A 26467-nucleotide genomic window follows, 5' to 3' on the forward strand; every position below is an offset into this window, starting at 1 on the left:
TGCGCGTTCAGATGAAGCAGCACGATTTCATAGCTGTGTTCAGTGTGAATGAACACGACTACTTTTAGAAATCAATGACACATCTATCAGTCCGCCCCCACATGCCAAGGTGCTGGGGCGGAAACCTTAGACTCTGAACTGTCCTTTCAGGCTCACATCCAATCTCTGTCCAAATCATCCCGCCTTAGCCTCTGCAACATTTCCAGAATATCCCCTTTTTTAACTAATGACACCACCAAGCCTCTAATTCACTCCCTGGTTATGCCTCGCCTCGACTACTACAACTCCCTCCTCATTGGATTACCTTTATATAGACTATCCCCCCTTCAGTCCATAATGAATGCCGCTGCAAGACTCATCCACCTTACTAACCCTTCAGTGTCCTCCACCCCTCTCTGCCAATCCCTCCACTGGCTTCCACTCACCCAACGAATAAAATTCAAAGTACTAACAATATTTTATAAAGCCATCCATAACTCTGCCCCCAGCTACATCACTAACCTAGTCCCAAAATACCAACCAAGCTGCTCTCTTCGGTCCTCCCAAGACCTCCTGCTCTCTAGCCCCCTTGGCACCTCCTCCCAAGCTTGCCTCCAGGATCTCTCCAGAGCTTCTCCCATCCTTTGGAACTCCCTACCCCAATCTGTCCATGTTTAGACGATCCCTGAAAACCCTTTAAAGAAGCCTATCCTGCTTCTAACTAATACAGTGTTTTACTTCCTACATCAGCTCATCCCCCACAGTTATTACCCTTTGGATCAACCCTTCCTTTTTAGATTGTAATGAGCCGGGCCCTCCGATTCCTCTTGTACCAAATTGTAGTGTCTGCCTTTATTTTGTTAAGCGCTGCGCAAACTGTTGGCGCTATATAAATCCTGTATCATAATAAAAAAAAAAATAATGAACGAGGGCTAAAGGTCAGTTTATTACAAACATCACAGTGCATATATGGGCATATCCGTTCTGCAGTGGTTACTGGGCTGCTTTCAAACGGATCTGCAGGTGTAGTGCACCTGCGGGTTCCCTGCACTGAGCCATAGACTACTATTATAATAGAAGTCTAAGGTGAAGTGCAGCTTACCCGCAGGTGCACTGCACCCGTGATGCAGGTAAACCACAGTGCGTCAGCATGAAAGCAGCCTTAGACCCCTTTTCACACGATCGCTCTGATCAGATCTGCCCGTCAGTTTTTCAGGTGGACCCAATCGGATCCTCCATTCACCTCTACAGAGCAGCAGATGTAAAACGGACAGACCTGTCTGTTTACACCCGCCTACCTCCAATCCAATCTGCTAAAAAAAAAAAAAAAAAAAAAAAAGCTAGGGCCCGTAGAGTGGGCTGTGACACAGACCTGTGGCCTGTGACCGGTTACCAAGTTGCTTAAGTGGCCCTTACTCCTCAAAGTTTGGCACCCCTGACCTACACTCTACATAAAACATTCACTCAAATGTTACATGCAGACAACTTTGGACACAGGATCTTGGTGCCAGCAAGATCCTGTGTAAATCAGTACGTCAATCTGAATGGGCCAAGAGGGAACTTTCAGAGACTCAGTAACCAAACCAATTTACCAGAGGATTCTTAGCTAGATTCATTCACCTACAATATTGGGTATTTTAGTTACAGGAAACACCAAGAAGGTGGTTGGTAACCACTCAGCCCCGTTTAGTAATACATAAAGGCTGCAGAATATACATTAAAAAAAATAAAAAGAGCTTTGATATCTTGTTGAGTTCATTTATATTTTATTCACAGAATTTTAAAATATTGACATATCAAAAAATGGTAATGTCTGCTTCTAGTGCATCTCTTCATCTGACTGTTCACAAGTACAACTACATTTACAGGATCAAATCAACACAAGATACGTTGAATGCATGTCTGGGTCATTGGGTTGCATCGAGCGCCAAGGAATGATAGTTACAGGTTGTGCTATAGATTGCAACACCAATTTTTGGACTGTGAAAATACAGTACATAAATGTACCACACTATGGGTCGCTACATATGCAAATCCCTTATAGAGGACTTATATGGCCTCATCCATTAACTTAGAAAAAGGTAGGTATAAAGTATAATACTCCAGCAATCTAAAGGGGGACGGATTATAAACGACCAAAGCAAGGGAGACAAGAACTGATAAAATAGTAGTATTCTTTATTATACAAATGTTAAAGAAAAAAATAATACACAGTAAAAGTTCCAATTGGCTCGTCCAAACAATTTAGGGTGTTGTGCCCTTTGGAAGCTTGCTATTCTGCTTGGGTTCTGAGGAAGCCATCCCAGTGAAACGCGTTGACCATACAGACAGCAGGCTAAAGATACATGGTATGTATACATATAGGTATAGTTGCATAACATGCATCTTTAGCCTGCGGTCTGTATGGTCAGCGCGTTTGGCCAGGATGGCTTCCTCAGGAACAACACCCTAAATTTTTTGGACGCGCCACTTGGAACTTTTACTGTGTATTCTTTTTGTTTTAACATTTGTATACTAAAGAATAATACTATTTTATCAATTCTTGTCTCCCTTGATTTGGCCATTATAATCTGCCCCCTTTGGGTTGCTGGAGCGTTTTCAGTTCTATACCTACCTTTTTCTATCTGCAAATCCATATAAAGCCATGCAATGACCTGCAGACATCACCCTTAAATTAAACCCTGTGCTCAGTTTTCGATGCATTACTTTTGCGTAGGCGAGCATAGCAAGAACATAGATTCATTTGCACTTCCCTTTTAATGGTCTTTAGGAATGCCTGAGGCATTCCATTATGCTAGACAGAACTCAGTCACCAACCGAAAGTGAGGCCTAGGGTGTTGGCAATGTCCATCACAAAGTGGACCAGCAAAAGGCCTTGGCAGGCCAACCAAAGTTCATACCAAGATTGTAAAATGTATGTGACCTATTGCCTTATTAGTTTATTTAAAGCTCAACTCCTGCCATAACTATTTATAGCAATTTACATTAGGTTTTTTTTGTCATCTATGTCCATGTTCTGACCATCAGGGTAAAACAGAAAATCTTTCCAATAGAGATACCAACACATGTTTAATGCTTTCACACAGGCGATCCGATACACCTGTCAGTCGTTCTGTATTCCTATGGACCATCCAGTGTAAATGGACTTGTGTCGATTTACACCCACCTACCTCCAATCCTGTCTGGTAAAAATAAAACTAAAGAGGATCCGTCCTCGTCCATGTAGGCGGACTGGATCAGAGGTAGTTGGGTGTAAAACGGACAGCCGGTCCGTTTACACCCGACTGCTCATACAGCCAGCGGAGCGGGCTCGGTCTGTGTCCACTCAGCATAAACTGAGCAGACACGGACCTGCCATCCGCCTGCTCTGCTCAGCAGGGGATCAGCGAACAGATCCTGTGCTGAGCAAAGAGTTGGATCATCCTCTCTAAATGGTTTTCTTGCTGTCCCCTGCCTTCCTGTCCTGGTGACCACATTGATGGTGACGCTGAAGTGTTGAATCAGGAAGTTACATGTACCACCTGACTGGCTGTGCAGTGACATAACATATATGTAAATCTTAAGACCGCCTATACAGAATTAGAGATCTGACCATTCATTTGCTTCAAGTGCCACTTTAAAGGCTCCTGTGGGATAGTCTAAAGTATAGTGGAGAGGGATTACAACACCTGTCAGTTTTTATTGCTGTCTGTGACCCTGTCAAGGAGATTAATCCTCTATTTACTATTATCATTGAAAGTTAAAGTAAAAGAAAACCCCAAACTTTGGGTTGTCCCCAGAAACGTGGGGAAATCTTCCAATCGGTACACTAGTTCTGGTGACCTGGGGGTCCCCAAGAAATTCCCTTCATTTGCAGGAATTACCTCTTACTTCCTGTTTGGCTATGGGACAGGAAGTAAAGGGAAATCTCCACAACAGCACTTGGGTGACAAAAAAAAAAAAAAAAAAATCTGACGGGTTATAACTATCCCTTGCTCTATCCAAAAAGAAAAAAAAAAAACTTTTGCCTATAGTTCTAATTCAAGTTAAACAGGTACCAAATCCAGACGCACAAAGCTCATAAAATCCAAAAAGACTTCCTTTACCTCCCTGACTGAGCTAAGTCCTTCTTTGTGTCTCACATGCTCCCCCCTCCCTGACACTGCAGCTTACAGTGGGAGGGTTTCTGGAACATAGGCAGTGCTGCCAAGCCGGAAAGCAGTGGGTTAGACTAAGTGTGGTCAGTTATGCAGACCTGGGACCATGCCAGTAGAGAAGCTGGAAGGACTGACCATTATAGGTTGGACTTGTGTCTTTTTTCAACCTCACCTACTATGTAACTATATGTTAAATGACAGATGAGGACAATCCCCAATGGATTTATGTTCACTTTGTTCACAAAGCTGCAGGTTGCCCACCTATTGCCCATGCAGTTCTCTTTTTTTTCCCCCCATCTGTCTGCCAACACAGGTACAAGTTGTCCCTTAACAGTAGAGATGATGCAGTGGATAAACATTTTTTTTCCCTGTTTTGTTATTGGCTGTTAGAGAAGACATCCAGTCACCTTGACCTCAGAGTCAATTGTCCAAGGATGCATTTGTAAGGTTTCAACACTAAAAAGTACACCAACTCTACAGCCATTAAAATGAGGATGGTTTAAATTAAGTTTGTTAAATTTTATTAGGCTACATTTATCTATTCATTTGAAATCGCCTTTGTTCTAAATGTAAAACTTTTCTCCCTCCCTTACAAGGTGGTACCAACATTACAGAATTGTATTATTTGTGGCATCCGCAGGAACCTGGCTCTTGCTTTCATATGGTGCTCCAGAACAGTGGTCTCCAAGCTGTGGCCCATAGCTTGTCATTATCCGGCCCCTGGGGCACCATTCCATCCACTGACTGGAGATCATTCCTCCCATAGATACCAACACAAGGGCACTATTCCTCCCACTAAAACCAATTATGTGTCTTTACTTCTACTGACTACCAAGCACAAGGCATTGTTTACTCCCATTGAGGCCAGGGCATTTTCTACTTCCACTGGCCACAGCTGGCCCTCCTAAAACCTGAAGGACAGTAAACTGGCCCTTTTTTTCAGAAAGTTTGGAGACCCCTGGTCTAGAAGAAAAGAAAGAATGCTGCGGTTACAGGAAATACATAGGGTCTGGTTTTAAACCCCTTAGGGAAGGTGGCACATTGCCCTTATTATGTGTTGAAGGTACGAAGTACAAAGGCATTAGGTACGAGAAGGTAACCTATCGATGACTATAGTCATCACTAGATCTTTGTATGACAAGCCTTTATTCTCGCACCACTAATTCCTACCGAAAATTGAATGTGGTCTTATACATTATGCCAGCATAGAAGATGGCCTTCACAAGAAGGACAGAAAGTTTCCATAGTATGAATTATCAAGTGTAGTTCTTGGGCTACTGAAACCTTAACCCAAAAAGTGTCCCAACTTCAGTTTTAAAAAGATGGCATGCGGAAGATTACGAGGCAAACACTACACGCATCATGAAACAAACTTTACTTTTCAGGGCATTAACATACAGAGAACCAGCATGAGTACTTTGTGGGTCAGAATATCACTTCTTTCGAAGGCTGGCCATACGAAGGGGCTGAATGAGAAAGATCTATGGATTTCCCACCCCTATCAAAAGTGTGTGGATGGATCTCCCATTGCCAACTATTGTATACAGACAGCTGTCAGCGTACTGGAACAGCAACTGCAGCTAATTGACCACAGTTACTGTTCAGCCGACAAATTTCCCACCCAACTCATTCAAATTTCAGGTTGAAGGATGTCAGGCAGAGTGGTGCTGACAGGGCCACCCACAGCTCAGATCATCAGGAAGGCAGCTGCCATTTGTTCCATGTGTTACCAACTTAAGGTTTTGCACAAAGACCTAGCTTGTATAAGAGAAGTCTGTACAAGTTTTTAGACCATTTGTAAAACTTTCGACAAGCTTCAAAAAGCTTTGTCGAAGCCTTTGAAGCACCCCATTCAGCTCAAGTTTGGGGCTGTTAAAAATAGAAGTCTAGGACCTCCTTAGGACCTCTGAGAGCTGCAAAAAAAAAAAAAAAGAGAGCCCTTACTTGAAATGAGTGGAGATGGACTTAAAGGAAACTTATGGGTTGCCATTGTTGACCGCTTCTGAAAATGTTAAAAACCTAGCCGTCATACCAAATCTCTTGCTTTGAGTCATGGAAGTTTGAAAAACATATACAGGAAGAGAGAAACGCCTTTCCGATATACTTGTTCCAGATTAATGACTCCACGTAGTGGAAAAAGGAGACTTTCAGAAAATTGTCAACAATTTGCATTGCAATATTTCTTGCCTAACAGGTTTACATGAATAAGTTATCTCACTCTTTATCAGTTTACATCTCTTTTTGGAGTAATGACATTATAAATAAAGGCAGGGCAGTACAACATAGAACTGGCCTATTTTTTGTACCAGGGCTCAGACTATGGCATTCCCTGACTTACAAAGAATATTGAATGAAATTTAGCTTTAGTAAAGACTTACAGAATGGTTCTGGTTTGCCCAGCTGAATCAAAAATTCAGCGGAGTTGGTTGGGCTCTAAATGCACATATACTAGATTCTGGAAGTGCTGAGGAACTGCAAGTAATAGAAGTTAGTTCAGGGCTGAAGGAATCTCAGTCATCAGGTATATAATGAGTCTACATAGATAACTTAATATGGTTGACAACAGAAGCACATGTTCCTTGGCTTGCTGCCTAGACTTGACTTGCACCCCATTCACACTTGTGCGACTTTGGAAATTAAAGTTGGATGCAAGTCGTATCCCATGTTTTCCAATGATAACCATTCATACATGTGCGACTGCAAAGTAGTTCATGCACTACTTTGGTCTGACTTTAATGCAACTTGAGGGCCATGTACTTCAATGTTAACCCTCAAAAGTTGCATAAAAGTCGTACCTGAATGTTTTACATACAACAGTGGATCCGACTTTGCAGAGGGACAAGTCACCTCTAAGTTGCAGCCATCCAAAGTTGCACTCCAAAGTCGTGCAACTTTGGAGTCATACAAGTGTGATGAGGTCCATCAGAATTTTATGCACACTCAGGATTACATGAGTCAAAGATTAAAACAGACTAGAGATAAATCGGTAAATCTAAATGGCTTCTGATTGCTCTGTGGTAGGGCAATATTAAACATGATAGGAAATCAACATCAGTAATAAATAAACATCTGCTAATAAACAAACAGTCAGGACTAATGAAATAAAAGGAAAACAGACAAGGAAGTTCTGTGGCCATCAAAAAAACGGAATGTGCAGTATATTCACGTTGATTGTCACCTCCAAATGGCTGGCACAGGTGAAAAAGACAACACACCAATTTTACAAAAGAACATTCAAAAAAAATCAGGCTCAACCCATCCAACAATGGTGATGGATGTCAAAACGCGACATCATTTGGCAAGGAAAAATCACGTTCACTTTATCCAGGTCATTCAACTCTTGTTCTCTGTTCCACATACGTAGCAATTTGAAAACAAAGTCATCTCTGGAATGTACATCAGTGATTCACAAGAGGTGAAAGCAAGCTATCTTCACAGAAAAGGGTATTTGGTGTCCATGTGACCTTCTCTCCAACAAAAGAAAAGCAGCAGGCACTTTTGGCTAAGGGGTGAAAGAAGGAGAGGAACTTCATATCTTTGCATTAAATTATTGATAAATTTGGGGGAGAGGGATCATTTTTGTAGTAAAAAGCCATCAACGTGTTTAAAATTGTCCTCACGGAGAAGCTCCGGTGATCCCTGTCCCAAGGCTCAGTAGGAAGGTGGACCTGTTTTGTCTTTGAGATGTTCTTACAAAGTCCTTTTTTGAGATGATGGCAAGGAAATTCAGTAGTGTTAATCAGGGAAAGAACATTTATTTAGCATTAAATCCCCAGGAAAAGGATCCGAGGGACAAGCAGCCTCACGTCTAGTCCTAGGTCAATCCGCTTTGTGGTGATTGTTATGCAATGAATGACCATTGGACACAGACCCATTCTTGGAAGGTTCCTCGTCTTCTTCATCTGGAATATCGGTTTCATCTCGGTCGCTTCTTGCATCCTCCTCCAACTGGAAGACAAGATGGAGGCAGATTTTTAAATCGAATAAACCAAAACACGGTTATGGACAACAAAGACACACAAGATATTATGATTCTTAGGAGATCTTTGCAGCAAAGGACTAGATCTTTCTACCAATAAAAGAACAGATAGCATTATATATATAAAAAAAAAAAAAAAAGGAGCTGTATAGCACAAATGACATTTTAATGACAAGATGGTGAACTTCAAGTTCACCTTTCAGGAACATTTTTAGAATACCCCCCTATGCAACTGTACATCTAATGACAGAACATAGCTCCTCTGGTTGGAAATGGTGAAGGTCCTCTCCTTACAGATACAGTTGTTTTGGGCCCTCTGCAGAAAAAACACTGGCCCCTTATTCCCCTCCCTCCTGCGATTTGCAGGACAGGCTGAATTTCACAATAGTGCACCCCCTAGTGGCTGCTCCACACCGTTCAAACTGTGCAAGTGTGCATTGTGTCCTCTACTGGCTCCAGCCCACCTTTCCAGTGGCTGGTCCGGGCTGTTTAAACTCAATGCATGTGCAGTCCTGCTTAGCTAGAGTAGGAGCACTGTGCTTGGAGTTTGAACGGCCCAGAATAGTTGATACTAAGCTAGGCTTTGAGTTGGGAGAGGAAGTACTGCGCACGCATGCGCAGTTTGAACGCTAGTGGTGCAATATTGTGAAAGTCAGCCCATCCAAATGGCAGGATGGAGAGGAATGAAGGGCCCAAAACAGCTGCATCTGTAATGGAGGGACCTTCACCATTTTCAACAGGAGGAGCTATGGCACAGGGGTGGACTGACCATTCGGGCACTGTCCGAGGGCCTCAGCCACTAGGGGGCCCCATCAGGGTTGCCAGCCTCAATAAAACCAGGGACAGATTGTAAAAATCTATGTTTTTTTTACATCTGTCCCTGAAATGTCTGACACCGACATCATTATGATGTAAAATTGTAGAGGCTATAGCTGCTCCGCCCCTCCACTACCTCCTCAGCCAATGGGAACACAATGTACACGCCCCCTTCCCCCGCGCGGCTTCTTTGACTGCAGAGCAGGAGATGCCAACATCTGGAGGAGAGGAGAGGGAGGTGGGGACACAGCCTGCAGTGTGGAACGGGATGCAGGCTGATATAAAGGTAAGATTACTAACTTGGCTGAGTTAAATGTAGTTTTATCAGTGCTTTCTCTGGTGAGCAGGAGGAGGAGGCGGCTGTGTTTCCTCCAGCAGAGCTCCTGTCTTAGATCGTTTTTCTGTGTGTGAGAAGTGCACTGCTTCTGAAGGAAGGATGTTCTGAAGTTCTCCCCCAATCTCTGCTACACCTCTCTACTGATTACCTGCCCACCAATACACAGACACATCATCCTCCTCTCCTGTATTACCACCGAATGTGTCTGTGAGCTGCTGGGGCACTACAAGTACCATCATGCCAGGAGATGGGGGCAGCAGCAGTGTGTTCAATTAGGTCGATTTCTAGATAAAAAGTGCTGGTGTGTGTATAGTGTGTGTATAGTGTGTTGTATGATCCATGTGTGCCTACTGCCGCTCAACAGAAGTCGATCTAATAATCCCATGCCAAAAGGAAAAATCCACTTGTTGCCATTTGGAGGCAGCGGATTGGTGCACTGCTGAGCTCGGCCTCGGATCAGGCAGCAGGGCAGGTCTGGGTGCACACCTGTGCAGTGATATCATGGCAAACATCAAGCATGGCTTTTATTCACAAGCCTCAATGCCGGATCTGAGGTTAACCACAGCAGTTCCCTATTCCGCTGGTTCCACGACTCACTTGCACAGTTCAGAGCCTGCAACAAGTGGATTTTTTTTAAAGCCTTTTCCAGCCAGCTGCCAGGTGTGTGTAAGGGGACACTGATAGAAGGTGCCACTCTGGGGGCTCCGCCATAGGGTGAGATTCTGATGTAAGGGGGGACTGACTCTGCGGCCTGTGATTATAGGGAGAACGTTGGGACTTTGGTGTAAGGGAGGACTCTGATGTGAGCGTGGCGCTCATCCTGACTGCTGTACTCTATATGTTGTTTTGTTCGTTACTTACTCCTGACCCACGTACTCTGTACAATTTGCTGTACATAGACCTGACTAAGGTGTTGTCTCAACAGTTGCTGGTTTTAATTAAAGGGATTGTAAAGTCTCTTTTTTTTTTTTTTTTTTTTTTTTTTTTTAAACAAGCATGTTATACTTACCTCCTCTGTGCAGTTGGTTTTGCACAGAGCAGCCTAGATCCTTTTCTTCTCGGGTCCCTCTTCACTGCACCTGGCCCCTCCCTCCTGTTGAGTGCCCCCACAGTAAGCAGCTTGCCGGGGGCAGTGGTGTATTGTTGGGGGTGCGAGGGGGGACCGTGGCCCTGGGTGCAACATTTGGGGGGGGGGGGCGAAATCCCACGCCAGTGTGTGTGTCCCCAGCTCCGTCCTCCTAATTTTGATTTCCTATGTCTCCGCGCTTTGGCTGCCATGTTCTATCGCAGGATGGCCCCTGGCGCCCTGTAATTGGGCGAATGGGGTCATGTGCAGCGACGGGACTGGTCTGTCCTCAATCGCTGGTGAGCGGGGCTGGCCTCAGCTTAGCTGTGAGACGCTGCTGTCTTCCCCCTCCTCCTCTCCCCCGGAGTCCAGACCAGATCCCAGATCGTTTCCCTGTTGTGGCAGGCAGTGTGACAGACCGCAGAGGCAGAGCGGATGGAAGAAAAGCAGGCGAGTGAGAGACTCCCTCGTGAGTCACGATGCTGGCCTGGGGGGAGTGGACATGGTCTGGGGAGAGGGAGCCAGTAAGTCAGTTTAGTGCGTAGTGTAGTTTAGTGGGCAGTGTGTAGCGTAGTGGGCAATTTAGTGTGTAGCGTAGTGGGCAATTTAGTGTGTAGCGTAGTGGACAGTGTAGTGTGTAGCGTAGTGGACAGTGTAGTGTGTAGCGTAGTGGACAGTGTAGTGTGTAGCGTAGTGGACAGTGTAGTGTGTAGCGTAGTGGACAGTGTAGTGTGTAGCGTAGTGGACAGTGTAGTGTGTAGCGTAGTGGACAGTGTAGTGTGTAGCGTAGTGGACAGTGTAGTGTGTAGCGTAGTGGACAGTGTAGTGTGTAGCGTAGTGGACAGTGTAGTGTGTAGCGTAGTGGACAGTGTAGTGTGTAGCGTAGTGGACAGTGTAGTGTGTAGTGTGTAGTGGGCAGTGTAGTGTGTAGTGGGCAGCGTAGTGTGTAGTGGGCAGTGTAGTGTGTAGTGGGCAGTGTGGTGTAGTGGGCAGTGTAGAGTGTAGTATAGTGGTTAGTGTAGGAATCAGGTAGGTCAGTGTAGGAATCAGGTAGGTCAGTACTATTGTAGGAAGGGACTCAGGGAGAGCTAAAAGTCCGCAGGTTAGGGGGCGCAAATTACTTGCTTTGCTCCGGGTGCTGGCAGCCTACGCTACGCCACTGGCTGGGGGGCCCCATCAGTAGTCAGTCCGCCCCTGCTATGGCATGTACTATTCATTGGATGTAGAATTGCAACGGGGATATTCTGCAAATCTTCCTGAAAGGTGAACTCTACAGGCTCCTTGGTTACATGCCAATATAGTTTTTTTTTGGACACTTTTACATGCCCCTTTTTAGTCAAGTGCACCTACTTTTCTTTTAGGGGAACCCCCTGGTGTCTGTATTGAGTAACACATTCTTCTCTTTTTGGAAACCTAAAGTGCTAGAACTGCAGTGACTAATGATAGGCCAGGTCTCATTTTCTGGCACTATGCTACATAAAGGGCCAATACAATAAGGGCATACTTCTGGCCAAATGTCTGCGAACACCCATCCAAATTCAGGTCCATAAAGACATGGTTGAATGTGTTTGGTGTAGATGAACCCAAGCGTATTGCAAAGGAAACCATTGGGATGAACTGAATGCATGATAGCTATTCTTGTCCATCACCAGTACCCAACCTCATAAGTGCTCGAAATGGCTAAATGGGCACAAAATACCCTCAGACACACCCTGAAATCTTGTGGAAAGGTGGAGGCCGTTTTAGCTACAAATGACAGGTTATGTCCCAATTAATGGCCATGGTTTTGGCCTGGAACCCCCAAAAAGCTTATATAGGTGTGATGGTCAGATGTCCACAAAATTTTAGTCATGTAAAGTATGTACGCAATTCTGTGTTCTAAAAAAAAAAATAAATAAAAAAATAAAATGTATGTGTTGGGTCCAGCAGATCCACCCATCACACAGACTGCCTCCAGAAAACTACATTGGGGGGTTGGAGACAAGACCAGTCACCCTACACAAGGAGAGAGAGCAGTAGTGACTGGTAGACATGTGCGTTTCATTACGAATCGAAATTCGGACAAAATTTGGTTATTCAGAGATTCGGATGTACACGAATTTCCGAATCACAATGGTAACCAACTAATATGAATAAATCTGAAATAAATGATCCGAATTTGAAAGTTAATTTGAATTTAAAAATTAGTTTGAAATGGAAACCATATTGCAATAAATACAGTATGGTATTAAAAATTAAATATGATGATTCTTCCTACTTAGGCTGCTTAAGACCCCTTTCACATTGGGATGCTTTTCAGGCATTTTAGCGCTAAAAATAGCGTCTGTAAAGCGCTTCTCTAAGTCACCCCAGTGTGAAGAGCGAGTGCTTTCACACTGGGGCGGTGCCTTTACAGGACGGGGAAAAAAAAAAAAAAAAAAAGATGCAAGCAGCATCTTTGGGGCGGTGTATACAATGCTCCCAAAACACCCTGCCCATTGGAATGAATGGGCAGCGCTGCCAAAGAGCTGCAACACAGGTGCTATTAACCCTTTCTTCGGTCACTAGAGGGGATTAAAAGCTCCCCGCTAGCGGACGAAAATCGCCGCTATAACAGCGGTAAAGTGCCGCTAAAACTAGCAGCACTTTACCGCTAACGCCCGCACCGCCCCGGTATGAAAGGGGCCTTAAAGAAAAGAACAGAATAGACTAGAAAAGAATGAACATAAAATAGTAGAATAGAAGTCTAGAAAAGAATAGAAAACAAGAGAATAGAAAAAACTAGAATAGAATATAGCCATCTTTCTAAATTCAAATTCTGAATAGAATAAAAAAAAAAAAAGAATATAGCTGTCTTCTGAAATTCGAATCAAATAAAATAGAAAGAATACAGTTGTCCTCCGAAATCCGAGTAGAATAGAATAGAAATAACAATGCAGTCTTCTGAAATTCGAATATCAATTTAGAATAGAAAAGCATTAAATAAAAGAAATATAGCCGTCTTCTGAAATTTAAATAGAATAGAATAAAATAAAATGGAAAGAATATAGCCGTCTTCTGAAATTCAAATTTAGAAAAGAATAGAATAACACAGAACAGAATAGAAACTAATAGAATAGAAAAAAAAACTAGACTAGAATACAGCCATCTTCCGAGATTTGAAATTCAAATTTTGAATAGAATCAAAAAGAAATAGCCGTCTTCTGAAATTCGAATACAGTCGGTTTCCGAGATTTGAATAGAATAAATACAAAGGTAATAGCCGTCTTCTGAAATTCAAACTTTGGATTTCAATTTAGAAAAGAATGGAATAGAAGAAATATAGCCGTCTTCTGAAGTTTGAATAGAAATATAGCTGTCTTCCGAAATTCGAATTTCGAAAAGAATAGAATAAAAAAGATAGAGAATAGAATAGAAAATAAAAGACTAGAATAAAAGTGAAAGAATATAGCCGTCTTCCGAAAATTTCTATTCAAATTCATTGGAAACATTTGAAAAAGAACAAAGCGAAATTTGTTACAAATGCAACGAAACAAAATTATTAACTTAAATCGATTTGAAACTACACTAAACAAATGTTTTCCTTCTGCAAATGTCTAGTGAGCGGTCTTTATGACATGAAGCTCCTGCACAGAGGGAAAGTGTCACACTGGATCTCTATATAGATCTGGAATGAACACACAAAGCACGCGAAGAATGAAGGAAGAATACACATGGCTCTTTTATTCAGACAATATTTGCCGACACCGGAGTTCAGCCTTACAATATTTCACAAGTGTAAACACAAGCACCCAAATGACTCCTATAGTCTGAGATGTTATGTTAAGTGTTTTATGGCCTATTTGCATACTACATATGCAGATCCTGCTTCCTGGTCATGTCCTCATGATCACTTTGTGTCTACCATGAGTGACAACTGCAGTCCCCAATGAGATAAACCAGAGACCATGTGTTTTTTGCTAGCCTCTAGACCAGGGATGGCGAACCTTGGCGCCCCAGATGTTTTGGAACTATATTGCCCATGATGCGCTCCTACACTGCAGATTGCATGAGCATCATGGGAAAATGAAGTTCCAAAACATCTGGGGTGCCAAGGTTTGCCATCACTGCTCCAGCCCTAGAAGTGATTTCTTTATTTATGTCAAGAATTTTTTTTTCCCACTCAAAACAACATGCTTCGGTAACACTGACCGATTTGTATCAGTTGAAAGCCTTATTACCAAGTTGCTTTAAGAAATAAAGAAATCATGATTTGTCCTACCTTGCCCGTCAGGAACTTGTGTGCCATGCCGAGAATGAGATAAGCCCAAAAAATGTGCAGACACTGCAGGACCCACAGCATAACGTTGAAGAAATAGTATCCGAAAAATGGTGGGTAAATCTCTAAAGGGTAGACCCAGGTGCAGTGCAAGATCCTGCAGAAAAGGACAATTCACTTTCAGTTTTACTATAGGGTTTAAAAGTCGTACAGTCAATCACCTATGCGAGAAGGCTTCCCCAACATTCCCCGTATTACATGCTGCATAATAGTTCTGCAACCTCCTACTCATGCTCCAGTGTGTGTGTATGGCAAATGTAAGAGGCGGTGCTGGAAGCACTCCACTTTGCATTCTAAAAGGTTTTACTTGAAAAGGTCCACAGCACACGGATATTTGAGTTTTAGACTTTGTGTACGTTAGAATAGAGTCAAAAGGTGATGCAGTTGGTCAGCAGTCATAACATTACTAAAGAAGACCCACTGACCACCAATGTAAAAAGCATTCTCCCCAATGACTACCAAAGTAAGGAACATTCTTCCCATTGGCCACCAATGTAAGGGGTATTTGTTCCTCTGACCACCAATGTAAGGAACATTTATTCCACTAACCACCAATGTGGCTTGGTTCACACATATGTGACTTGAATGTGGGTTTTCCTGCATCCAATTTACATGACAGGCAAGTGTGACTGGCTCTCAATGGTGCCATTTCACACATGTCCGGGGCTGCCATGGTCCGGACTGAAAAAGGGTCCGGTGTGTGTTCGGGTCCAGTTCAGGTGCGAATTCAGGCAAAAATTTGGACCCGAAACGCACCTGAACCGGTTAACAGACATGTACCAGACCCCAGGCACGAACCCGCAGCCGCTTATGTGTGAACCCAGCCTGCAATTCTTCCTATTGGCCTCCAATGTAGGGAATATTCTTCCCACTGATCACCAATGTAATGAGCATTTTTCCCCTCTGACCACCAAAGGAACATTCTTCGCACTGTCCACCAATGTAAGGGGCATTCTTCCCACTGAACACCAATGTGAGGACTATTCTTTCCAATAATCACCAATGTAAGGAGTATTCTTCCCACTGTCCACCAACGTAAGGCATAATTATCCCACTGACCACCAATGTAAGGAACATTCTTCTCACTGATCACCAATGTAAGGAACATTCTTCCCACTAATCACCAATGTAAGGAACATTCTTCTCACTGATCACCAATGTAAGGAACATTCTTCTCACTGATCATCAATGTAAGGAACATTTTTCCCAATGACCCCTGAATAAATTGTCTTTAGCATGGGCTCCCCCCAGACCTAAAATTTACTTCAAGGGTTCCTTTGGGTTAAAGGTTGAGAAAGTCGGCAATACGGTGTCACTGACAGTTCTGAGTTTGCTGGGGCTGCTGTCATTTCACCCAACATGGCGGCACCCAGCATCAGTTTCAGGGGTTTTGGATGTGTACACATAAGGGAGGTTTTCGCGAGTCAATAACATATGTTAAATGTATATCTAATCTTATTGGAACATTTTTGTCGAAGTGAATGCTCATGCATCAGGAGCGCCAAGTTATGGTTAAGACGAACTACAGGCAAAACTTAAAAATTTTTTGGGATAGAGTGGAGAGGGATTAAAACACCTGTCAGGCTGTTATTGCTGTCTACTCGTTAGGGAGATTCACCCTCTCTATTTGTCCTGTTTACCATTATTATCGAAAGTGAAAGAAAATCCCAAATTTGGGGTTGACACCAGAACGGCAATATGGAAAAATCTTCCACTAGTTCTGGTGACACCTTGGGATTCCCTCACTTCCTGTTTTGGCTATGGGACAGGAAGTGAAGGGAAACCTCCCCAATGGGACACAGATGACAAAAAGAAAATGGACAGAGGTTATAACCTTCTCTTACTTCATCTAAAAGGAGTTTTTTTTTTTTTTTTGTTCCACCAGGCCCCATCTCCATTCTTGCCTAAGACATGATCCCTGGTCCAGCAGCCTTCTGGATATCCATTTCAGATATCCCTGGAGGAATCAATGTCCATACAGTGGCTGAATAAGTCAGGACCTGGCAAAAAATTTCATCAGGTGGGAGGCTGGAAGAAGCCAGAAAAGACAGCTGGCCCTGAATGATATACGGTAGGAATACGGTGGTGTGTCAATCAGACAAGGGAATCAAGTTTGTTTGGAAGCGTATTAAGTTATTGACAACAAGAAATCCTGGGCAGCCCGTGGAAGTCCTATAGCAGTGTTTTTCAACCGGGGTGCCACAAGGAGTTCCCAGGGGTGCCGCAGCAGCAGCCCAATTTGAGCAATCCTCTGTTAACTCCTGAGATGTACAGAGAGTTCAGCCCGCACCTCCTCCGGTCTCTCTCGCTCTGTATTACTGCTGCCAAACAGAAAGCCAAGCTAGCTGCCAGCCCGCGTCCTACAACCAATGATGTAATCGGTTGCTATGGACATGTCAGGCGGCCTTGCTTGGCTTTCTGTTTTGTCCGCAATAGTACAGAGAGGAGAAGAAAGCCGGGAGGAGGTGCAGGCTGAGCTCTCAGCCTCCGTTGTACATGGTTAACAGTGCTCTCCTCCCTCCGCTATCTCAGGAGTTAACAGAAGATCAGGCTCAGATCAGAATGTACAGGAGGGAGAAGAGCTTGGAAGGAGGGGGAGGGGAGCACAATCCACACTTTTTTGGTTGTCTCCTCCTCTGCACACCAGGTACAGTGCAGTAACACATGCAGAATTGCGTGTTTTCCAGTACCACACAAAAATGTGCTGCCCTCTGCAAAAGTGCGTGGGTGCCATCAATCCTTAATGACACCCCCAGGCATTAAAAAACGCGGTGTGCGAGCGCACAAAAAAAGCGTGCATGTTTAGATGCACCTTCTGGTGTGAACAAGCCCCCAAACTGGTGTGAATGTGCGCAATTCTAAAGGGCGCCTTGACTAAAAAAAAAAAAAAAAAAAAAAGAAAGAGAAAACACTGTCCTAGAGTATGTGACATGCCATGAGTTTTATTCTTGATTTTCAAAGACTTGAGCATCCTGTTAACCACCAGCAGAGACTAGCGTTAGGCAATGAACATTCACTCACCAGAAAGGAAGAATGATGATCCTTGTAATGATGAACACTAAAGCAAACACCACAAATATATTGTTGCAGGTGTCTATCCATCCGGCGTAGTTAAACATCTTGGCAGACTAGAAGTAAACAAGCAGAACAATAATTAATCAAAAAGTATACATTTGACCTGTGTGTGCATTGTAGGAGGACCTTCATTCTTCCTTCGCCTAAAGCTGGCCATAGACGGTGTGATTTTCTTTCCTGCAACCACCCGCGGAGCTACTGTGTTCTCCCGGGGGGCAGGGGGAGCCGTCCCAGCCGGGAGAACACACAGTGATTATTGCTAGCGGCATGAAAAATCTGACAAGCTGGTTGTATCCAAGTTGATATATCGATCAACTTGAGTACAATAAGCCTGCCCACACATGGCCATCATACAGTAAATCAGACTGGTTGAGACTTGAACGGTCCTATGGCTGGCTTAAAGCTACCCATAGGCTCTGCATGTCCAACTGGCTGAAGACAAAACCTCAAGCTTATGTCCCACTCTACTCATTAGTTTAAAGGCCTGTGTCAATGGGCATTGGGCTTGGTTGGATGACATCTATTCGAGATACTTCTGAGATCATAAAAAAATCCACTGACAGGTCTATCCTACTGGCAATTGACCTGCATTTAACCTTCAAGCAAATTTTGCATTCCCATTGACTTTTATGGAGAGGCAAAACCCATTTAAAGTGAGCAGAAGACCACTGCCACAGGAGAGCTGGAGCTATGGGGAACTGAAGATTTATGGGGAGCTATGGAGGAGCTGAAGCTATGGAGGAGCTGAAGCTATGGAGGCACGCTGGAGCTATAGGGAGAGCCGGAGCTATACATAGTTAGTCAGGTTGAAAAAAGACACAAGTCCATCTAGTTCAACCATAAAAAAGTAAATAAAATAAAAAATATCATACAATCCCATATACCCAATTCTATACCCACAGTTGATCCAGAGGAAGGCGAAAAAAAAAAAAACAAAAAAAACAAAAAAAAAAAAAAAACAGAAAATCAGGATCCAATTTGCTACAGCAGGGGAAAAAATTCCTTCCTGATCCTAGAGAGGCAATCGTATTTTGCCTGGATCAACTTTACCTATAAATGTCAGTACCCAGTTATGTTATGTACATTTAGGAAATAATCCAGGCCTTTCTTAAAGCAATCTACTGAGCTGGCCAGAACCACCTCTGGAGGGAGTCTATTCCACATTTTCACAGCTCTTACTGTGATGAAACCTTTCTGTATTTTGAGATGAAATCTTTTTTCCTCTATCTATAGGGAGCTATGGGAGAGCTGGAAGGTAGGCAGCAACAAAGTGACTCCACTTATTTTTGGAAAGTAATATCAAAAAGAACACGTTTTCTTTTCTTTCTAGATGATTGCATGCCTGCAGAACAGTTGTTGAAAGGCACTAAAAATATTATCTGGTTGCCTAACTCAGAGATGCCAAAAAGGGGTGCCTTCTTGTTGTTTTAGGTGACAACCCACCACACAATAACCTCTAAACTCATCTCCTAAGGTAAGACATCTCACCTCCAAGAAGAAGTCCGAGGAATCATGAATGACCATGACCAAAGTGCCCACTCTAATGTAATTTGCACACCATGAAAAGCTGATAAGAATAATAGTGGCCACGTGGTGAATGATCTGCTCCTTGAAGTCCTGCAGAAAACAAAACAAGCCAATTTTACTCAGATGTAACACTACTACTACTAATCCAGCTAATCACACAGATATACTGTAACAACCTACAGATCTTTGTCACAAAGACAGATAGGTCACTGTAACAGTTTTGGGCACTTGATCATAGCTTTCTCTTTATAAAATGCCCAATGCATATCTAAATTCAATAGGTAAGCCAAGAGAGCTGCACTTTATAAGTTTTATTGTTCTCAGCTATCCATGTAGACTACAACCCTTCCCCCCCTGTTGTGGAGAATACAAGAAGGAGAGAGCGTGTTGTAGTCCTAACAAACTTCCTTCCTAAGGTAACAATGCTTCTCTCCAATAGCTACAGCAGCCAGTCTCAACCAGGGTTCTGTGGAACCCTGGAGTTCCTCCAGAGATTGCTAGGGGTCCTTGAGCTGTTGCTGATGAACCACCTTTTTAATGGTGCCTACAGAGTTCAAGGTTCAGCATCACTTAGAAAAGCCAGCAGCATGACACCAAATATCTTTTCAGCTGTCTTTAATTCTGAGCACCACGTTAAAGCGGGGGTCCACCTATCTATCGTTTTTTTTTTTTTTCGTTCATTCACAAACTTTTCTTCTCAGCATTACATACTCACATATTGTGTGTAATATGTCCACCTGTGTCAGATTTCGTCGGAAAGAATAACTTATATTATTCACTGCAGGCGGTTTCCATCTTCATTGTGGGCATTTGAAGCCCACAAGCATTTATTTCCTGGATGTGGTGAATGCTGTGCTCCCAGCATTCACCCCTCGTTCCCGCACATGCTCAGTGGCATCCTGGAAAGCCTGAGACTAGCTCCCAGGAGTCTGGGAGAGGCTAGAAACACGCCTACTCCCACGGGAGGAGAACCAGGAAGTGCAAAGAAGAATAGAAAAATAAAAAAGGTAATTACGGCGATTTAATTTTTTTTAAACGGCATGTCAGCATCTAGGCAAGGAAGAGAATACATACAGATATTGTTCAAAATTTGGGTGGAACCCCGCTTTAAGTGGGACATTCTTCCTATTGGCCACCAGTATAAGGGGCATTGTTCCTATTGACCCCTGATAAATTGGTTTCCTCGAGACCTCAAAAATTTTTTGTTGGGGTTCCTCTGGGGTTAAAAGGTTGAGAAAGGCTGAGCTACAGTGTGGTGATAGAGCATAGTCACCGTAGGACAAGAAGTGTGTTACTGACAGAATCACCAGGTTAAAATAAAGGCGAACAGCCTAGAAAAAGGAAAACAAATTCAGCCACCCCATCTAAAATCAGGGAAGCTGCAATATATGATATTTTTGTTCTTTGCTTTAGATACACTTTAAAATCTGAAGTCACTCAGCTAAATACAGAAGTGAAATGTATATTAACTGCTTTACCTGCTAAGATGTTGAAATTCTGTTCAGCCAGTCTTATGCTTACCTATGGATCCAAACGTTTAGGACACAATGTATGCATTAGAGATTTGTAAGGGTTGCAGTGAAGAACTCACGAATGGGTCAGATGTGAGAGGTTACCAGCTATATTCACTCCAGGTGGTAACAGTGGAACTGGAAGGACTGAAACTCACATGTGGTGTGCGCACCTGGTCAGAGCTGATCCCTTACAAGATGGTCCCAGACTCACTTTTGCTGTAAGCAGCTAGTCAGAGCAAATCCCTCACAGGAATGACCAAGGCCAAGGACTGAAAATCATTTGTACTCTCAGCAGCTGGTCAGGGTGGATCCCTTACAAGGGGCGAGTCTCATTTTCGCTGTAAGAAGCTGGTCAGGGCGGATCCTTTACAGCAGGGGTCTCCAAACTATGGCCCTCCAGCTGTTAAGGAACTATAAGTCCCATCATGAGGCATCTGCCTCTGGGAGTCATGCCTGTAACCGTCAGAATCTTGCATTCCCTCAACATCTGGGGAGGTCCATAGTTTGGAGTCCCCTGTTTTACAGTAAGGACTGAAATTCATTTGTGCTGTAAGCAACCATTCAGGGTGGATCCCTCATTTGCGTTGTAAGTAGCTGGTCAGAACAGATCCCTCACAGGAATGACCAAGACTCATTTGTGCTGTAAGTAGCTAGTCATGGTGGATCTCTTACAGGAAGGGCTGAAGCTCATTTGTGGTGCAAGCTGGTGATCAGGATGGATCCGTAGAGGAAGGGCTGAGGCCCATTTGTGGTGCAAGCAGGTGATCAGAATGGATCCGTAGCGGAAGGGCTGAGGCCCATTTTTGGGGGCAAGCAGGTGATCAGGGTGGATCCGTAGAGGAAGGGCTGAGACTCATTTATGTTTTAAAGTAGCTGGTCAGGACAGATCCCTCACAGGAATGACCAAGACAAATTTGTGCTGTAAGCAGCTAGTCAGGGTGGATCCTTTACAAGACCAACTGAGAATCATTTGTGCCGTAAGCAGCTGGTCAGGGTGGACTGGATGCCTCACGGGAAGGACTGAGACTTATTTGTGCTGTGAGCAAATGGTCAAGGCTGAGCTCCACGCTGCTGTTCTAAATACAATGTCTCTTAATACATAGGGAAATGATGTACCTATCCCTTAGGATTACTTACCTTCCTCTTGACATCAAATGCCACTCTGAACAGGAGAGACCAGTAGAAGCCCAGTTCTATCATATAATACCAGTACTGTGAGGGTAGCATAGTCTGCGGACAGAAAATAAAACATGTACATTTTGCGTTTAGAGAAGAACTCAACAAATCGGCACAGTATCAACGTACTATAATACAGCTCTTCCTGTTTTGTAAAAGAAAATAATAATTTATATGTTTTCTCTACAAAAAGACAGAGGTGATTTTTTTTTTCTCTCTTCTTGGATTTGTTCCCCAGAGGTAAGTGAGGAATCTACTTGTGCTCCCTCTCCATAAATTTGATCTTGTGCTATTGACCTTCGCAGACAACAAGCTTTTCTGAGTAAAGCCAGTACATATATATAGGAAATATATTTTAAAATTCACACCCCCCACCCAAAAAAACCTTTTTTTTTTTCTAAACATGCAAAAAAAAAAAAAATCTCTCTATATCTATATCTATATCCATATCCATATCCACACACACTATACTGGTAAAAGTATTGGGACGCCTGCCTTTACATGCACATGAACTTTAATGGCATCCCAGTCTTAGTCTGTAGGGTTCAGTATTGAGTTGGCCCACCCTTTGCAGCTATAACAGCTTCAACTCTTCTGGGAAGGCTGTCCACAAGGTTTAGGAGTGTGTCTATGGGAATGTTTGACCATTCTTCCAGAAGCACATTTGTGAGATCAGGCACTGATGTTGGAAGAGAAGACTTGGCTCACAGTCTCCTCTCCAATTCATCCCAAAGGTGTTCTATCGGGTTGACGTCAGGACTCTGTGCAGGCCAGTCAAGTTCCTCCGCACCAAACTCGCTCATCCATGTCTTTATGGACCTTGCTTTGTGCACTGGTGTGCAGTCATGTTGGTACAGGAAGCGGCCATCCCCAAACTGTTCCCACAAAGTTGAGAGCATGAAATTGTCCAAAATGTCTTGGTATGCTGACGCCTTATGGCTGGATTCACACCTATGCCTTTTTAGTGCTTTTTTGCAGATTTGCACTACAGTCCATTTACCATGGTTTCCTATGGAACACGTTCTGTAGTGCAAATCTGGAAAAAGCACTAAATAGGCATAGGTGTGAATCCAGCCTAAGAGTTCCCTTCACTGGAACTAAGGGGCCAAGCCCAACCCCTGAAGAACAACCCCACACCATAATCCCCCCTCCACCAAATGATTTGGACCAATGCACAAAGCAAGGCTCCTTAAAGATGTGTATGAGCGAGTTTGGGTTGGAGGAACTCAACTAGCCTGCACAAAGTCCTGACCTCAACCCGATAGAACACCTTTGGGATGAATTCGAGCAGAGACCGTGAGCCAGGCCTTCTTGTCCACATCAGTGCCTGACCTCACAAATGGGCTTCTGGAAGAATGGTCAAACATTCCCATAGACAAACTCCTAAACCTTGTGGACAGCTATTAAAATTCATGTGCGTGCAAAGGCAAGTGCCCCAATAATTATGACAATATAGTGTGTGTGTGTGTATATTATATATAACAGTAAAACATATAATTGCTGTGCCATGGAAGTCCAATCTAGTACATACGACGAATGTATTGTAAAAAGCAGTGCCAGCTTTTTCAAGCCAAATGTTAAGGTAATCCTCTGGATTAGATCTTTCCCAGCAATATATTCTGAAAATGCTGTGTGTGAAGGGGGGGGGAATGCGGATTTGCACATTAAAATTTGAAGACGACTTCCTGGCTGGCTCCTTACATTAATCAGGGGATAGCCAGGAACCACGGGACCCCTTCCACCTTATTAGACATTCTGATTAGTAGGCCGAGTCGGGTAATAGTCCCATTTGAAATGTCATAGTTACCTGTTTAGGAAAATCCCTCCAAACTTCACGGAGATCATGGAACCAGGGCTTCTGTGGATGGAAAAATATTATACTAGCTCAAGGTAACCGTAATGAAAAGGACACACACAAAAAAATACATCTCGTACTACCTATGACACATACAGCAAATGTTTAAAGCCCATACACACAACCCGAAAAATCGGGCAAAAAAAATCATTTTCTTCCCACAAATAGAGGATTTTTGGTAGTATTTAATCACTACTGGGTTTTTGATTTTTTGCTAATGATGAGGCGGCACTGAAGGGCACTGATAGGTGGCCATGATATGCAGCACAAATGAGTGGCACTGGTGGGCACAGATAGGTGGCACTGATGGGCAGCATGGATGAGCAGGCACTGAAAGGCAGCACTGACTGGCATCACTGATGGGCACTGCTGGGGCTGCACTGATAACCAGTGCCCTGGTTACCTTTACAGTCTCCCTTGCAAGGAGATGTTGCTGATCGGCTCTCCTCACCTCACTTCCTATGTAAGTGTAAAGCCTCATACACACGTTACGATTGTTGGCAGGGTAATGTCTGTTGACAGACTGTTGTCCTAAAATCTTACCGTTAGTACGCTCCTTTTGACAATTGTTAAACTTTCTGCCAACAAATGTCGGATGACAGGCTAGTAAATTTTTGGCTGACAGCGCTTTGACGTCAGATTTTCGTATGGTCAGTACACAAATCCGTCACACAAGTGTCGAAAGTACAAACACGCATGTTCGGAATCAATGCTCACCAAACACGAAATTAGCAGAAGGGGCACAAAGGGTGGCGCTCAAAAGCTAAAATTCCTTGTAGTACATCACTACATTTGTGTTACGACAATTGTGTACAGTTAGTATGCAAGACAAGAGGCACACGCCCTTTTGACAAAAATCAGGCGCTCGGTTGGCCAACAATCGTACCGTGTGTACGAGGCTTAAGGCAAGGATAGCCAATAAAGGGCACTTATGGGTTTACATGTGATCAGCTGTGATTGGACACAGCCGATCACATGGGTAAAAAGCTGCGTCATCAGCTCTTTACCGAGATCGGGGTCGTGCTGTGTCCCTAAGTGCGCAAGAGCGGTGAGAACGAGAGAGGAGTTAATCAGTACAGTTTTTGTCCGAAAATACAGTACATTACATTCAAATTTTTATTCTGTTCGAGAATTTTCATACTTTAGAAACCTCTTTTTTAATACAAGACTAGCATGAAAAAAAAAAAAAAAGCAGACGATCATTCGTCCGATGATCTCATCTTGTGTACCAGGCTTTAAAAGGTACTAAATATATTCCAAGGGAAAACTAAAAACAATGGGTACAGCGCATCTGCAATAATGACCTGACTTACCCATATGCAAACAGATATTCAATATTCATTGAGGCTGTTGTACATTAAAAATGGGAACCACCATCTAAATATGTAATCATAAATACGGCAATAAACTGGATTTTTTTATGACATGCCATAAAGGCAAATGTGTAGGTTATTGCAGAGCAGTCCCAAATGGCATCCAGCTTCAAAGACTCTGATAAGAATTGTCTAAGTTCCTCCAAGGCAACCAAATTGAAAGCTTCTGTCCCTATTGTCCAATAAACATCTGAATCCGAGTTTATGTAGACCGCTCTGATTTCAAATATTTTGCCTCATAGCTTTAGGTTTTTATATATGAATAACAAAATAAAACAATAAAAGCGAGGCAGACCAAATCAGACAAACATGAAGTCCTGAACTTAAGAATGACTATCCTCATATGCAAGCTGATGGTAGCTCTTGCCAACTTGACCTCGGCCGCTCGGAGGACAGCAGTGGAGTGGTTGATCCCACTGGATGAGAACCTCCCAACTTAAGAAGTTTTGGATGAACGGAAGAGGGCACCAAATGACCAGCTCAAAAGTGTATACATCTTTATTCTTGGCAGTATATTGATAACAAGAAGAAATGTAGTAGCAACACATTTTGATGCCAAAGGCTCTTCCTTCATTAGGGCTTGGGCTAGGGTTGAACATAGACAAATGTGAAAATCTCAACAGCTGTGAAATGGCAATGGCCACTGAGCTCTTCACTTGTGCCTATTTTAAGATTAGGCTCCCTTTTTTTTTTTTTTTTTTTTTTTTTTTAAGAAGATTACATCACAGTCAATGCAGGAATGCCAGCAACCCTAGGCAGAGCCCTAAGGAAGGGGGATCTTCAGGGGCCCCTGAAATGCGTGGACTACTGCATTTCTACTGGTTGTCACTATATGTCAAGAATAAAATATTCTGGCTTTCAAATTTGATAGATATTCCTCCTTTTCACCCACTTACTGTTGATGGACAGATATACAAAAGCCCCTAAAGGGCAGCAATTCGTCCTCCATTGAAGATCACTGTTCAGTGATAAACAAGCCACTTTCAACTGTTAAATTCCCATTGTGGGGGTGGGGGGGGGGAAGAAAAAAAAAAAGAAAAAAAAGTCACCACCATCTCTATTTTTTATAAGTAGTTGGGGAGAATGGGGTGCTACACTAAATGTAGAGTCCAAAATTTATTGTGATTTCAACAAAATGTACAAAAAAGACAGAAAAGGCCAATGCATTGTGGGGGCTGCATATATTGGAGAAAATTAAAGGGAGAAAAATGGACTTGAATAAGATTCAAGATTTTTGTGAAAATGAGAGAATTATATTTTATATTCACACACTAATATATATATATATATATATATATATATATATATATATATATACACATATATACACACACACA

The 26467-nt window shown here is 43.1% G+C and overlaps 1 protein-coding gene across 2 annotated transcripts in view; it reads right to left on the reverse strand.

Annotated features, from left to right (window-relative positions):
• Window positions 1–3438: 3438 nt before the first annotated feature.
• CERS2 (ceramide synthase 2) overlaps window positions 3439–26467 on the reverse strand; it is a 91014-nt gene continuing 67985 nt past the window's right edge. For both annotated transcript variants that reach the window (XM_073610277.1, XM_073610278.1), the window contains exons 6-11: window positions 23710–23760; window positions 21864–21956; window positions 19174–19302; window positions 17632–17738; window positions 14554–14707; window positions 3439–8063 (exon numbers count right to left, since the gene is read on the reverse strand). In XM_073610277.1, the coding sequence (XP_073466378.1) occupies window positions 7935–8063; window positions 14554–14707; window positions 17632–17738; window positions 19174–19302; window positions 21864–21956; window positions 23710–23760 (663 nt within the window). In that variant the 3' untranslated portion in view covers window positions 3439–7934. The remainder of the gene's footprint in view (window positions 8064–14553; window positions 14708–17631; window positions 17739–19173; window positions 19303–21863; window positions 21957–23709; window positions 23761–26467) is intronic.

The sequence above is a fragment of the Aquarana catesbeiana genome, linkage group LG13 (assembly GCF_042186555.1).
Source record: "Aquarana catesbeiana isolate 2022-GZ linkage group LG13, ASM4218655v1, whole genome shotgun sequence".
NCBI lineage: Eukaryota > Metazoa > Chordata > Amphibia > Anura > Ranidae > Aquarana > Aquarana catesbeiana.